The sequence below is a fragment of the Notothenia rossii genome (assembly GCF_949606895.1).
Source record: "Notothenia rossii genome assembly, chromosome: 1".
NCBI classification, from domain to species: Eukaryota; Metazoa; Chordata; class Actinopteri; order Perciformes; family Nototheniidae; genus Notothenia; species Notothenia rossii.
This window is the reverse complement of record NC_136912.1, coordinates 83,473,326-83,487,033: the sequence shown is the minus strand read 5'-3', so window position 1 is coordinate 83,487,033 and position 13,708 is coordinate 83,473,326. Positions and strand designations below refer to the sequence as shown.

Below are 13,708 nucleotides of genomic sequence, written 5' to 3'. Positions count from 1 at the left end.
CTGTATAAGTCCGCCGCCTTCGTCTTTGCTCCCACCCAGTCTATACTTACTGTCACTGTGTATAGAATGGACATTGTTAAAACCCGGTGAAATGACAAAATGTCACAGCTCCTACCTATTCCTTTGAATGCTTTTGAAGAACTTTTAAAATAGGAAAATAATCAGCGAATCAAACTTCAGACAAAGATGGAAAAAAAAGACAAGCATGAAGATCATTATCATGTCAGGCAGTGACAGGGAGAGAGACACCAAAAAGGATGTAAACAAAACAGAAGACGGGGCAAGACGTGAAAAGGCATCCGTTGGGCGTGTCAGTAATGATGTGATCTCTCAGCCACTGCTTTCTGCACCACTGTGTTGTGGGCTGTGGCGCTGCGAGCCGATGTTTTATTTGGAGTGGAGCAGCCTAATGAGCAGCAGGCAGAGGTCAGGAATGCAGCGCCCACCGCTCTGCCATCTGATTACCATACCAAAACATATCTGTGTGTGTGTTTACTCATCTATCAGTTTGTCCTGAGTGTGTATGCGTGTGACTCGCTCGCCTCATATTGCTGCAGGAAAACCTCGCCTCTCCGCATCGCAAACACATGCACGCACCACACAGTGAGACGGGCACGTCAGTAATGAGGAGCGAGGAATCAAAGTCAAAAGAGCCACAGCGCTGCACTCTGAGCTGGGTGAAAAGAGAAGGAAAAGGGAGGAAGAGAAGGCAGTGAGGAGGGTAGGGATGGGGGAAAAGGAAGGAAGGAGGGAGGATGGAAGACTGGCGCAGGTGTCCTCAGACCGCTGGCGAACTTCTGACACCTTCTCTCCAAGACTGACGTCGCTGCAGCAATTAGTCCTCTCCACTGTCTGCCACAGGACTTTTTGTCTTGCTTCTACCACACACACTCTAACACACACAGTTCACATAAGCTGTATGTCTGAGCATGCTTTAGACATGGAGTGAGGAGTTGAGCAGGATAACCCTCCTCAATTCCTCACTAAATAAGGTCTGATTAAAGTCGTTTGAGGATGTGTTCAGGGAAAACATTATGTGCATAGCATACTATATGTGTTGGTGTGAAGTGTACTGTGCGCTTGTTTATTCATTACTGCACCTTTGCTCTCTGTTACTCAGTGAATGCATTAGCCTCTGTGATTGCTCATTTTAACTGAAAAATCTTACGGTTGGAGCAAATGCCAACTCACGCATATCAAATAGAAACGCTGTCAGCTTTTGTGTCGCTGCATTCATTTCCTTCATTATCGCATGCTTGATTTAAAGCGTTCTTTCTCTCTCATTTCCTCTCCCACATATCACTATCTCTGTCTCTCTCAGGTCTTGGATATTGTCCGTACCAATGTCCGCTCAGCGCTGCAGCGGATCTGGAGGGAGCCTGACGTAGACAGTCTCCACCTCTACCGGCTCTTTAACCGCGTCTTCAACCGGCTGCTGTGGAGCCACGGACAGGGCCTGTGGAACTGCTTCTCCAACACCGGGTAGGCCAGCATGAGCAAGTTATACACTGGGAGCAGATACGAGGGGCATACTTGTCAACCCTCCTGATTTTTGCGGGAGACTCCCGATTTCATAGCCCTCTCCCGGTTTCCTCCCGGGGTCATATTTCTCCCGATTTCTGAAAAAAATCAGATTTACTCAGGACTGTTTCCACTCGGACTTTAATACAGCTACACCATTGTTTGGTTTCCATGGTAGCACGTTTCTTTAGCAGCGCGTGCAACTGAAAGTCTGAGAGGGTGAGGAAGATAGTCACAGAAAACTAAACAGCAATCGACAACTCTACCCTCTGCTCACTCCTTTCCTGCCCACACATATGCTCCATCAAGACAGTGCACTTACAACTGCAATAAGCATGTTAATGGTAATCCAATACAGCTCTGGCGATCCACTAGCACACCCACCCACCCCCCGCGATGGTTTTGAAATGCTCCCGATTTCTGAGGTCTCAAGGTTGGCAAGTATGGGCTAGGGTCCCAATCCAAGGTGGTATGAATAGGCCGTATGAATTATGACTGCTATTGGTGACTTAAACCAAGATCAAACATGAAAAATTGGACGATGTTGAAAATGTCAAAGTATCACTGAGAACACTCTTGATGTTCATTCAGTAACTCCTCTCAATGCTCACATACAAATGATCATACTGCAGGCCAATTACCACTCTATTCATTATATAGCCCTGCTCTCTCATCTCCATACCTTCAAGTTCACGCTCTACGCAATCTCCCCATGTCCTTAAGCCCAGTGTTTTTCAATATATCATTTTCAGTGACAGCAGGGATTTATGTTCAGTATGATGAGGGAGGCAACAGCATCTGAATGACAGAGAATGAGTGACAGACCAACCAGACCCCGCTGCACCTTCCTGAAAGCGCTCGGGGATGAAAGAAACATGTTACTCCGTGAAGACGGGGTGCAAATTAAGGTCACAGATCTGGGCTGTTAATCAGAGCTTTTTCGCAGGTGAGAGCAAGAAAAGGAGAGGGGAAGAGTGGAAGCAGGAAGGAGGTGAACGCAGGCCTCTTAGTTCTTTTACCATGGTTTGTTATCAGATACTTTGAAGTTTTCATTTGGTTTCTTCTTATTTATTTTTCCTACTTTTTTGATGCGACAGTAAGTGGCTTTCTACAAGATGAGTCACTGCAGGGACAGCCAACTTGATCATGTTCTTCTATAAACTCTGAAATGGCAGAGGCACACTCACGCACACACACAAAGTAAACTACTATTTGCATTTGTTGTTCACTTCTTAAACACATATTTTGCTTCCCTAAAAGATGTATGAAGCCTCCACACATATATTTCACAGGCATTATCCCTCTTAAACAGAGCCACATATGCAGCAAAACACACACACACACTCACTCAGACACAATTCCCTGTCTATGCAACCCTGACATGCAGACAGCTGCTATGCTGGTAGCTTTTCGTCTCGTCTGTGATGAAGGTGTGACCTTCCTGCATCTCCTCCTCTCCATATTCTTTACAGTTCAGTTGTTCAGTGACCGTGTTTCCCTCGGCACAGAGGGCTCAGAGGGTGTAACTGAAGTCGCAGCCCACAGCTCTACATGTTCTCCTCCCTTACTTCATGTCAGTCGTAATTGAGGGAGAGAGAGGAAGTCAGTGAGCAGGTGACAGAGATGAAGGGGGGGATAAGCAGAATGAGAGAAGGCAAGTGACCCGGTGACAGAGAAAAGCAGAGAGACGACTGATTGAAAATGAGACGAAGTAATAAAAAAAATGGTAGCGTTGTAGTAGATGGCTGGGTGGATTAGCCTAGCCTCAACCCCCCCCCCCCCCCCGGTATGATGCGCCCCATGCAGCTTTTGTCTGACTGCAGCCTGCCTCCATGATCCAGCTAGCTTGGTATCCTTTCGTCCTGGCTCCTCCTTACAACAGGCCATGGCCCCAACATGGATGAAACCAACAGGGGGGCCCCGATGTCACGCAGAGACGGAGAAGCAGTGCACCTCCAAAAGCACGCTCCAAATCCGAGTGCAGCCCCCCCAGTTCCTCTAGGTCTCTTGTTTGATACTTTATCTAAGGGACTTAACAACAATCAAACGGCCTAGCAGCTATTGTGGGCGATGAATTCAACAGGCTTTGAAAAAGACTTAGAGAAAGAGAATGGAAACACACACAGTTTTGAGCCCTTTCAGAGGAAGCCCCCCCCACCCCCCCCCACATCTCCCGTGGAGAGAAAGGGGATAGACATCAAACGTCCCCCCTGGGGTTGTGTGTCTCAGTTGTGGAAGCTCTCTCACAGTCAGGGGTATGTCCGGGGCTGTAAAGGGGGTTAACTGTACTTGGATTTGTTTTATCCTTCCTCTGTGTGTCTGTGTGTCTGTGTGTCTGTGTGTGGGCACATTTTCATGCACACATACATGAACAGCGAAAGCCACACATTAGATAACATGTTTCCATACATATGAATGAAGGTTACTTAATCTGTGTGCCTGCATCATGCATATTAGTGTTTATTTCATTAATGAAAATAATGACAGGCGTGTGTTTCTACCAGATTTTATTCTTATTTATAGGGTAGTCAGATTACATTTTATATTAGATAAGTTTGACTAAAATTACAACATGGCTGGTTTAGGCTCAACAAAATGGAATACAAATTGATGACAAAAAAAGTACATTTGACACATTAAGAATCAAATTTGAGAAAAAAAAAGCTGACGGCTGAAATAACAAGACCAACAGTTTTGAGTTTCATTTAGACTAAAGCTATGAAAGATGAAAATGATTTAAATGTTACTGAATTGTTGTCAACAGAACACGACTCAATCGCAAAAAGCTGCTAAAATAACCACTGGAGCACACTGGAGATATATACGTTTTGTTCATATTGGTGAATACATTGTGACAGAGACTGACTATGAACTTCATTTCCCTCTCTGTGCATGTTCTTCCTCTTTGCTCTCCAGTTCTTCGTGGGAGAGCGTCTTCAGTAAGAGCAGCGAGGTGGTGTCCCCGCAGGAGCTGCAGTGCTGCCGCCGGCTGGTCCAGCTGTGCAGAGACTGCCTGGTGGTCGTCTTCAAGTTTGTCTCAGAGTCCCGCGGCTCTTTGACCGGACTCAGCCCCGAATGGGACGACACCAGGTGAGAAGGACACCCAAGCCTTTGATGTCTTCCCACTTAGCTCTTATTTTTTGGAAAGATTCTTATATCTTTCTTGCTGTAAGATATAGTTCATTATGCAGTAGGGGGGCTGGATATGCTTCAGAGACACAATGGGATTCAACATCTTACTTGTAGGTCCCCGGTTAAAGCTGTGTCTTTGTTCAAGGCATTAACCTTGTTGCTTGAAAAGTTTTCAGTTCTGGAGTTTATTTTGCTCTAGTTTAAACAAATGTTCATAAAAGTATCAGAAATATCAAAACAAACACAAATTAGGAGCAGGAAAATAAGCCCATCAGGATACTGAACCTGGGTTAGATAAACAGAAGACGCCCTCGGTGTTGGGAATATTTATTTTGTTCTCTTCTTCTCGTTGATATTTTGGTCCAGAAGGAAACCGGTTAAAGCCGAGTTTGTTAATGCAGAACAAGTAACGTAGATGTCTCAATAAACTTTGTTAAAACTCCCTTTAGAAGGCACTGAAAGAAGACACTTTGACACAAAGACATAACACTTTGGTTTCAACCGCTTTCATCATGAAACCTCTTTCAGAAAACATTCCCCCTTTTCCCTCCATGGAGACTTAGAGCCATCATCCTAATCACATAACCTCCATAAAACAAACAAAAAAACTCTTGCCTCATTCTATTTTTAAGGTTGGTCCCCGCAGGAGACAGCAGCTCAGGTTTGGAGTGAGCAAACTTTTAAAGAACATATGCTTTGGGCTGGCAGACAGGGAGGGAGGAGGGCGAGGAGAGGGGAGTGAGGGAGTGTGCCGTTAACAGGAAATAATGGCCCACAGATTAGCGCTCAGGTTAGCCCGAGGCCCCCCGAGGCCTGCTTAATTCAATTAGAGCCCAGATGAGCCTGTGTAGCAAATGACCTTATGAGAAAAAGAGAGCGCTCTTTTTTTCCTCGGGCCTCGCTTTACATGATTCATAACTCTTACGCATATTTAAACAGGCTATCACTTTGCGCCTACAGTATGAAAACCTTAGCTGTTAAAAGAAAAAAGCATGTGGGGTTTGTGTACAATCGTAAAGCTCCTTATGTTTTGATTAATCTGGCATTGTGGCTATTGATTGTTTTATCATGAGTATATTTGTTTGGAGGATAGATTCAGGATGATACATTAATCAGGGGTATATGGGAGGACTAATTGGATTTTATAACTCACAGGCACACAAATTAACACTCTGGTGTATCAGTATGTTTGCAGTAGGTATCCGTTAGAGTCCATAAAAAGCATGCATTGGTCTGTCTCTCCTTATTTCTTCTGTGTTTATATATGTCTGTAAAAAAGCTTACCATTTGCTGCTGGACCAGCCTCTACCCATGGCTCCACTACACCTGCTGCTGTCGCTGCTTCTTCTCCTTCCTCCGTCTCTTCGCCCCTCGACGCAGGTCTCTTGCTTGGTTTAGTTCTGCTAAACCCCCCATCCTCCAGCACCGTCCCCGTCCCCTGCTCTCTTCTGCTCCCCCCACCACCTCATAGCTGTAACCAAGGCTTGGTCCCACCTGCCCAATGATGGTTGCTTTAGCTGCACAACCAACAGTCTAGCATGGCCTCCTCTCCTTTCCCTCACTAATATTCAAGTTTGAATTGAATTATACAGCATGATAATCAGATGTGTATTAAACCACCTGATGCCCAAATCAATAAATGATGGATTTGAAAGGAAGGAGATAGGAGAAGGAAGCATATGAAGACTGTTTGAAGCACTGTTTGTCTATAGCACAACCATCCGACCAGCTTGCTGTACATCACCAGCCCATTACCCTGCTGCCACATGCTTAACTATGCCTTTCACTCAACGCTTTTATCAAGAGCACCTTACCCTGAGTGCATTTTCAAAATGAGTGGCCTCAGTGGGAACTGAGCACCTCACCTGCACCGCATCAGTGTCAACCTAAGCACCGCACTCTTCTTGTCACAAGAAGACAGAAAATGGCTCTGCTTGCATCACGTGTTTTACAGTTTCACAACACCAGCGGTTCAAATCTCTCCATCAGGCATGCAGGGAAGAGTCGCAAACCGCAGCCACTTCAGATGGATGAGAAGCAATTACGATTATTCTCTCATTGATGCATACGTTTCTATGAGAGGGTGTGTATGAGAGTGTGTGCGTCTGCATGCACATCATGTGGCTGTTCATCCATCCCTCCTTAATTACTGTGCCCACATCTCACTGAGAAGTACATTTAAACCATAGGTTATGTTTGAAACACTACTTCCATGCTCTAAAATGTGGCTCTAAAGAGATCACATCCTTACATTTCCACTCCATCCTTCCTTCAATAATTCTTAACAATGTTTTCCTATTGACATGGGAAACACAAAATAAGGCAATTTAGTACTAAAAACTTTGAAAGCCACCCACTGGTTTCAGACTGCTGAAGCTTCGCATTAGCTACAGCTGAACTTGTTCATGTATCTAACATTAAAAGAGAATTGTTAATGTTGTCCTTTTTGTCACTAGCATTAGTAAGGCCACCATTGAATAAATGCTGGAACTCAACTTGGCGATGGAGGGCCAACATCCAATGAGATGGATTGTTTTAAATGCTAAGAAATGTGATATATTCTAAATATCTAGCTACGGACCAGCCTTTTTTGAGAACACTACCATTAGGGCACGGTCACACATGCTTCAAAAATGCATTGGCGAAAATTGACCTCCCATTTTCCATTCCATGAGAGCGCAGGGGCAAATAAAACATTCACTTCAAGGAACAAAACTCATTTATATCAACTTTGACCAGCTTCAACCAATTGCCTGTACTTGGCACCGTTTAAGCAAACAAATCTAATGCTCGTAAAAAATGAAACAAGATAATTTCTCTCCTTTTGTTCACTGTCTTGCTGTTGAATGCATTTGACCCGGCAGCCATGTTAAAAACATTCAAACCAAACCCAGGCACTTCTCAACAGACGGAGCAAAATGTTCTGCATTCTTCTGCATTTGTGTGGACACTCCCGTATGACACCTGTTAACTATTTATTCATCTATTAAAGGCTGATTTCATTGATGTCTTACAGTTTACAGTTAAATAATTCAAAAACAATGTCATATCTGAAAGACCTGTTTGACAAACTTCCAAATTCTGGTTATTGTAACTACTGAAATCGAATATAAAATACTATAATAAATCATACATAAGTGTAGCTTCTGAATACCCACACCACGCCGTCTCTTGTGCATGCACACACACGCGTGTTACACATACACTCACAGAGCTCATGGCAGCCTTTGGCACACATCAAAGTGGGTCTGCAGGCCGAGGTCTTCGGGGTCTCCATTGTTCACCACACCTGCCCGCTCTTGTTCAAGCATCCTTCCTCTGCTGAGTGCCCCTGATCAGGTGTGTCAACAGCCCCATGAGTCTTAGCAAAGTCCTTCAGTTGGCGTGGGCAGATGAGAGGAAGTCGCCAAATAGCTACTCTAATGACTTTCTTGTTAAGCCTGGAATTACTGTCATTGCCCATAGACAATTTTCCCATGATGACAAAAGTTTCAGATTCTATTAACTTTCATCAGTCGGAAAAGTGCGGCAGTAATTAGGGTTAATTGGGGTGTTGAGCTGAATGTGGGTTGCAGATAACCTTCAAGCCTCTTTGTACCTCTTGGTTTACGATTGCGTCAGCTGCTTCGGCAGTCATCCTCTCCATCCTAAGTCATGATATTTTTTTCTGTCCGTCCTCCTCTTAATTTGCTGTGGCAGTTGCATATCGATGGAGCACTCAGGAGTGGTATGGAAGGCCTGTCAGTACAAACAGTGGTAGATTGTAGCTTTGCATGTAAGGAGCGGAGCAGGGGAGCATCTTCCTGTCTCCCTGTCAACTGATTGATTGAAGCAAAGCACAAGTGCATGAACAAGCCTCCCTCTGGCTTTCAAGCATGCGCGTTGTTGCCAATACCTTCTTGATGATCAAAAGGAGGACGGACCTGGAGGATACCGGAATGAGAGTCCAATTAAATATAGCCTGCAGAGACAGCAGCCGCTTGGACGTGAGAAGCTCTCCTACCCAACCCCCCGCCACTACCAGCAACGTGATGCTATCTATGAGCAGAATATTCTCAAAGTGAATAGCAGAGGATCTCTGAAGAACACACACTCGGGCCCTCGATGAATGTTCAATATTTGATATTCTTTCTTTTTTTAATATCTTTTTTAATGGCATTTCCATACCTGGGCTTGGTATTTTTCTGGTAAAGGCCTTATGGAAATAAAGGGGGAAAAAAATCACACCACAAATCCATGAACAGAATCCCAATGGATGATCACGTGGAATCTCATAGAAAAAGATGGTGGGGAACGGAAACATGAAAAATGTAGAAGAAATGAATCCAAAAGGTGACACATAATCATGGAATCAGTAAATGGCTTACAGCAATCCTGCCCGCCTGCTCTCTTGGGTTTGAGTGTGGGAGTTTAAGAAGTAGTGGCGGACTGAGCCCTTGTTCGAGTCCAGTCAGAGAAGAAGAAGAAGATGTGCTGGAGGGATTCCTACGGCCCACTTGAAGCTGCTTCAAGGACACTCTTGTTGAACTAAATGAAGTTAATTTAAAAGGCCTTCTAACTCTCCTGAGTCTGAGACTGTGTGGAAGCGGACGCCCCATGGGCTTTTTTTTTTTTCTCTTTCCGGTCGACTTTAGAAGAAACTGCTCGGCTAATTTGTTCAAGAGCTATTTCACAAGGAGAGAGAGAGAGAGAGAGCTGTCAGAGAAAAGTATGCTATCGCCGCACCAGTTTAAAAGAAGATATTATTTCTTCATTCTGTAATCCTCGGCCCCAGTGGCTCCCTTTTGATTAGATTGTCACATCTTTAACATTTCCAAAGGGACTATTTCTTTTGTCCGTTGTACTCATTTAACTAAAGGAGTATTAGATTTTTTTTTTATTAGCTAAAGATCCTTGCTGCATTTGCGGCAATAAGGTCACATAATGTACGCCATCCCAATATGATTGCCGCAAAAGAATGTAAGTCACTCTTCCAACTGATGAGTCAGGAAGAACTTTCCCTTGTGTCATGTTTCTGAACAGTAACCCAACATTTGCGTAACCTTCAGTTAACCTTGTTCAGGATTTGATCATATCATCTGACATTGCTCTGACAACCATATCTGACTCATTTCCAGTAGCTAAGGATCATGGGAGCAGGGTTCAGCCCCTCCTCACTCATCTCAACCTGACGCTGGTCTCATTCTCAGGTACTGGAACGCTGTTAGCAGGAGCTGCCTCACTGCTCTGTCTCGGTGGAAGGTGTCATAGAAAAGTCTTAGAAAGATACTGAAGCCTATACCACGGAATGATAGGTGAGGATATTATGTTCATGATACCAACGATTTGTTTTTAAAAAAAGGGTCGAAGTTGAAAAATATCGTTGTCCTGAAAGAAAAAAATAGATCTGCTTCTGCCTGTATATGGTCAATAATGTATCATTCTATAAGCACATACATCAATAATCGAACAACCTAATTAAGAACGATTGTAACTGAGATTACGGTGTAAATAGAATGTTAGATTTGGTACATTCCATACAATTAAAGCTGTAATGATTTATCAATTATTCAATCAAATGCATCGTATTTTTCCATCAAGTATTGTGATGATGGGGAAGTCAAAATGGTTGATGATAATCACTGATAATTCTTTCGAACCAAAAAGGCGATGAATTGCTGTTTTCAGCTTCATATGTATGAGAATTTTAGGCTTTTCTTTACCATAAATTGTATTACAGTGAATATATATTTTGGTTTTGGACTGTTGGTCAGACAAAACAAGACAACTCTGTGTGTGGTAAACAATAAATCTTAATCTTAAATTGGCTGTAGAGGCAGCCCCACACAACCCCTAATCAAATGTATCTCACAGGTTTTTTCTTTTCTTTCTCCCATTTTCAAGGGGAGGGTGAGGGTTTTAATATCTTGAAATCACCAGGTCATTATAAAGTTTAGAAGTGCAAACAAAGACAGCCATAAAACTGTAGAATCAATATATGAAATGTGTGCAATATGTGGTGCCGAACACCAAGGAGCCCTGACCTCTAAATAATGAATTTTGCATATCTGATCCTCTCATTATGTTCATCCTTTCCCTTAATCCCACAATCCCTGGTTTCTGCCCGTCTGTCCAGGTATCTGCTGCCAGTGACCTCTCAGTTCATCATGAAGTGGCCTTCGTCCAACTTTGGCCGCATCTCCTCGGCCAGGCTACGCTCACGCAGCCTTTTCGCCGCCAGGATGGGCCACTTCTGAAGTCACCATGGCAACTCTGGCTTTCAACACTTCGCTTTTTGACCTCAATCCCTCTCCCCTGACTCTCACCCAACCACTCTGATCTCAGCAAGTCCGGCGCCACAACCTGGGCCTAAATCCTTGAAAGATCAACAAAGAAAGTCCGGATGATTTGGGATTTCTTAAGGGCCTCGTTCAGTTAAGACCTAGACCAGCAGACCACCCGCTCCCCCGACCCCAGTTACACCAGACAATGGGTTTCCCCTCTTATCTCATTGTAATTGCTGTATTATACTTACTCAATGTACAGTTACAAGTCATGGTACTGTAAAAGAAAAGGATTACAACTACTAAACAATGCAAGGATTATGTATTTTGTAAGGTATTCCATGAATGCAGTGAATGCTGACGCAGAATGCATATGGAATGATAAACAAACTATCCCTTTTTTGATAAAGTGGATCTAAAAAAAATGTAAAAGCTTATTTTTGCTGGCTGTAATTAGTTATATTATGTCAGAATTTTTATTTATTTAATAACTTATATCAGAGGGTTTATGTTTCAACAGTCACTTTATGTTTCAGTTTTTACAGTGGAGGTGGTGCCCAGGGAACTGTGTAGCTTCTGAATGCTAACGCTTCATGTTTTACCTGTGTGATATTAAGGGCAGCACTGTAAAGCAACGCAATGTTAAGAATGTCAATGTAGTAAAGCCAAGCCTCTTTGCCTCGTAGACAGAGAGCTGACAGCGGCCACAGCGCAAAGAGCCAAACTCAAATGTTAAGAGAGCACCCAGTTCCTAATATGCACTTTGCAGTATGTTACAGAAAGAAGAAGTTGGTGCACATTTCAGTAGTGTTTGCATGTTTAGAATTTAGTCCCTCGCCCGGATTTAGTGGTTAGAAGGGCTGCGTTTGGAATATACTTGAAGTTTTGTGTAGTCATTATTAATTATGATGTCTTTGTATCGCCCTCGCTCAGAAGGAGAGTCTTTTAGATTTGTAGTCTGGAGTACAGATGTGTAGAAGATAATGAGGATTTGTTGCATCACTTGCAGATTGTGCGGCACGTTGAATGGCTAATAGGCCCAAATGTTATGTACTGTAACCACGGTGATTTGCCTGGGACAAGCAGCCGCAGCCTTTTTTTTTCACCGCACTCTAGGTATAAGTGCCAGGGAGATTGTGGATGTGCCAATAATAACACATCTACTTCATGTGTTCAGTTGGGTTTTATTTAATGTTAATATATCATAAAACTACTGTAGGACCTCAGTTAAGTACAGTATGTAATGTCAATAGGGAGAAACGCAGTGTTATATGATTTGTAGTTTACTTGGCTCTGTGTACTACCCCCCCATTTGATAATACTAGACATTTAAAGACGGCAGTGTTTCAGCACACGGTGCATTCTCTAAGCCTGACTAACAAGTGTAGCAGCAATGCTACGCTAAATCTACTTAACCCCCCCCAATACACTGAACATCACAATGCCAAATGTCTTTTTTTGCCTGATTTCATTTGTGTTCAGATATTCAGTATTTTTTTCATTAAAAGGTGAGATTTTTTTATTTTACATAGCAATAAAAAGTTTAAACACATGCATTTCCTCTTTTTCTCATTTGTTTTCTTCAAGTAGACATTATTTGAACATAAAATTATTTTTAACCTGCAGAGAGTTTCGAATGAACAACTTGGTTGCTCTCTATTTTCATGATGCAACAACGGTCCCTACTGAAATTCAAATGGGTATGTTGTGGTGATGAAAACATAAAACTGCTTCAAAGGTCATGAGAGAAATCAATGCAGTACAGACTCAAGGTAATTGGTAATGGTGCTAAATTCTCCAAATCCATGATTTCTTTGACATTTCATTTTTAGCTCATGAATTGATTCGATTTAAAATAATATTTGTTCTGCACTGAAAGCTATAGTATGTCATAAGACTATTGAGTCTAATTTTGTAAACATTAAGGAGAATCATCACTTTTGCCTTTAATTTTAATGATAGGAATATAAAGCAAATTTGATAAATTATCATTTATTATGAAAATCGGGACAGACTATAATAGCCTATACATTTAGCCAATACAATTTATATCAATTTAAATTATTTATTAATATTCTTTGCAAAATGTGCAGCGTATAAGCAACAGTTTTTTTTTAACAAAAAATAAGGAGCACTTTCAACCTGTTTGATTAACAATTAATTATCTGAGAATCAATGAAAGTAGGAAATAATAAATAAATAATTGAGCTAAATCAAGTGGAACTAATTAGAACCATTGAATTTAATTGCTCTTGATTCAATGGTAATACAACTTCCTGTCCACATGATATTATTACTTGAGGAGCTCTCAGGCTATCTGGGTCAGCCTCTGAGTGATATCACATTTCACACCAGAGGGGCCTCAGTGGACAGGTGACACTCCTGAACTGTCACTCGCCTCCATAATGGAAGGGCTTCTGGGTACACACACTCATCTTGACCCCGAAAGCCTCCCTGCACGGAGGATCATGTGAGCCCCCACGCCTTTGCTCAAGAAGAACAGAGTGGGTTTTATTTAGACCTGGAACAGCAGCATGGGGTCCAGCTTCTGGTGACCTTTTCACCCCCCATCCCTCTCTCCGTCCCTCTTTCTGTCAGCAGAAGAGGTGCAGGGCCGTGACCTTGAGGCTCTCCGGCCTCTTCTATAGCCGCAGCCCCTGTAACCAAAGAGAGCGGAGGCTGACAGTCTGGCACTGCGACCCAGACGTGCTGTCCAAAAATATCTCCCCCAGCAACGGGGCTGCGCTGTTCTGTCCTGACCTTTCCACTCATCACTCTCCTCAGCCTCGTCG

The 13,708-nt window shown here is 43.0% G+C and overlaps 1 protein-coding gene across 1 annotated transcript in view; it reads left to right on the top strand.

Annotated features, from left to right (window-relative positions):
• The window catches only part of ttll7 (tubulin tyrosine ligase-like family, member 7), a 69,253-nt gene extending 56,785 nt beyond the window's left edge, over window positions 1-12,468 (top strand). The window contains exons 18-20 of the mRNA XM_079650710.1: window positions 1,322-1,482; window positions 4,438-4,611; window positions 10,769-12,468. Coding sequence (XP_079506836.1) covers window positions 1,322-1,482; window positions 4,438-4,611; window positions 10,769-10,889 — 456 coding nt within the window. The 3' untranslated portion in view covers window positions 10,890-12,468. The remainder of the gene's footprint in view (window positions 1-1,321; window positions 1,483-4,437; window positions 4,612-10,768) is intronic.
• The last annotated feature ends 1,240 nt before the right edge of the window (window positions 12,469-13,708 follow it).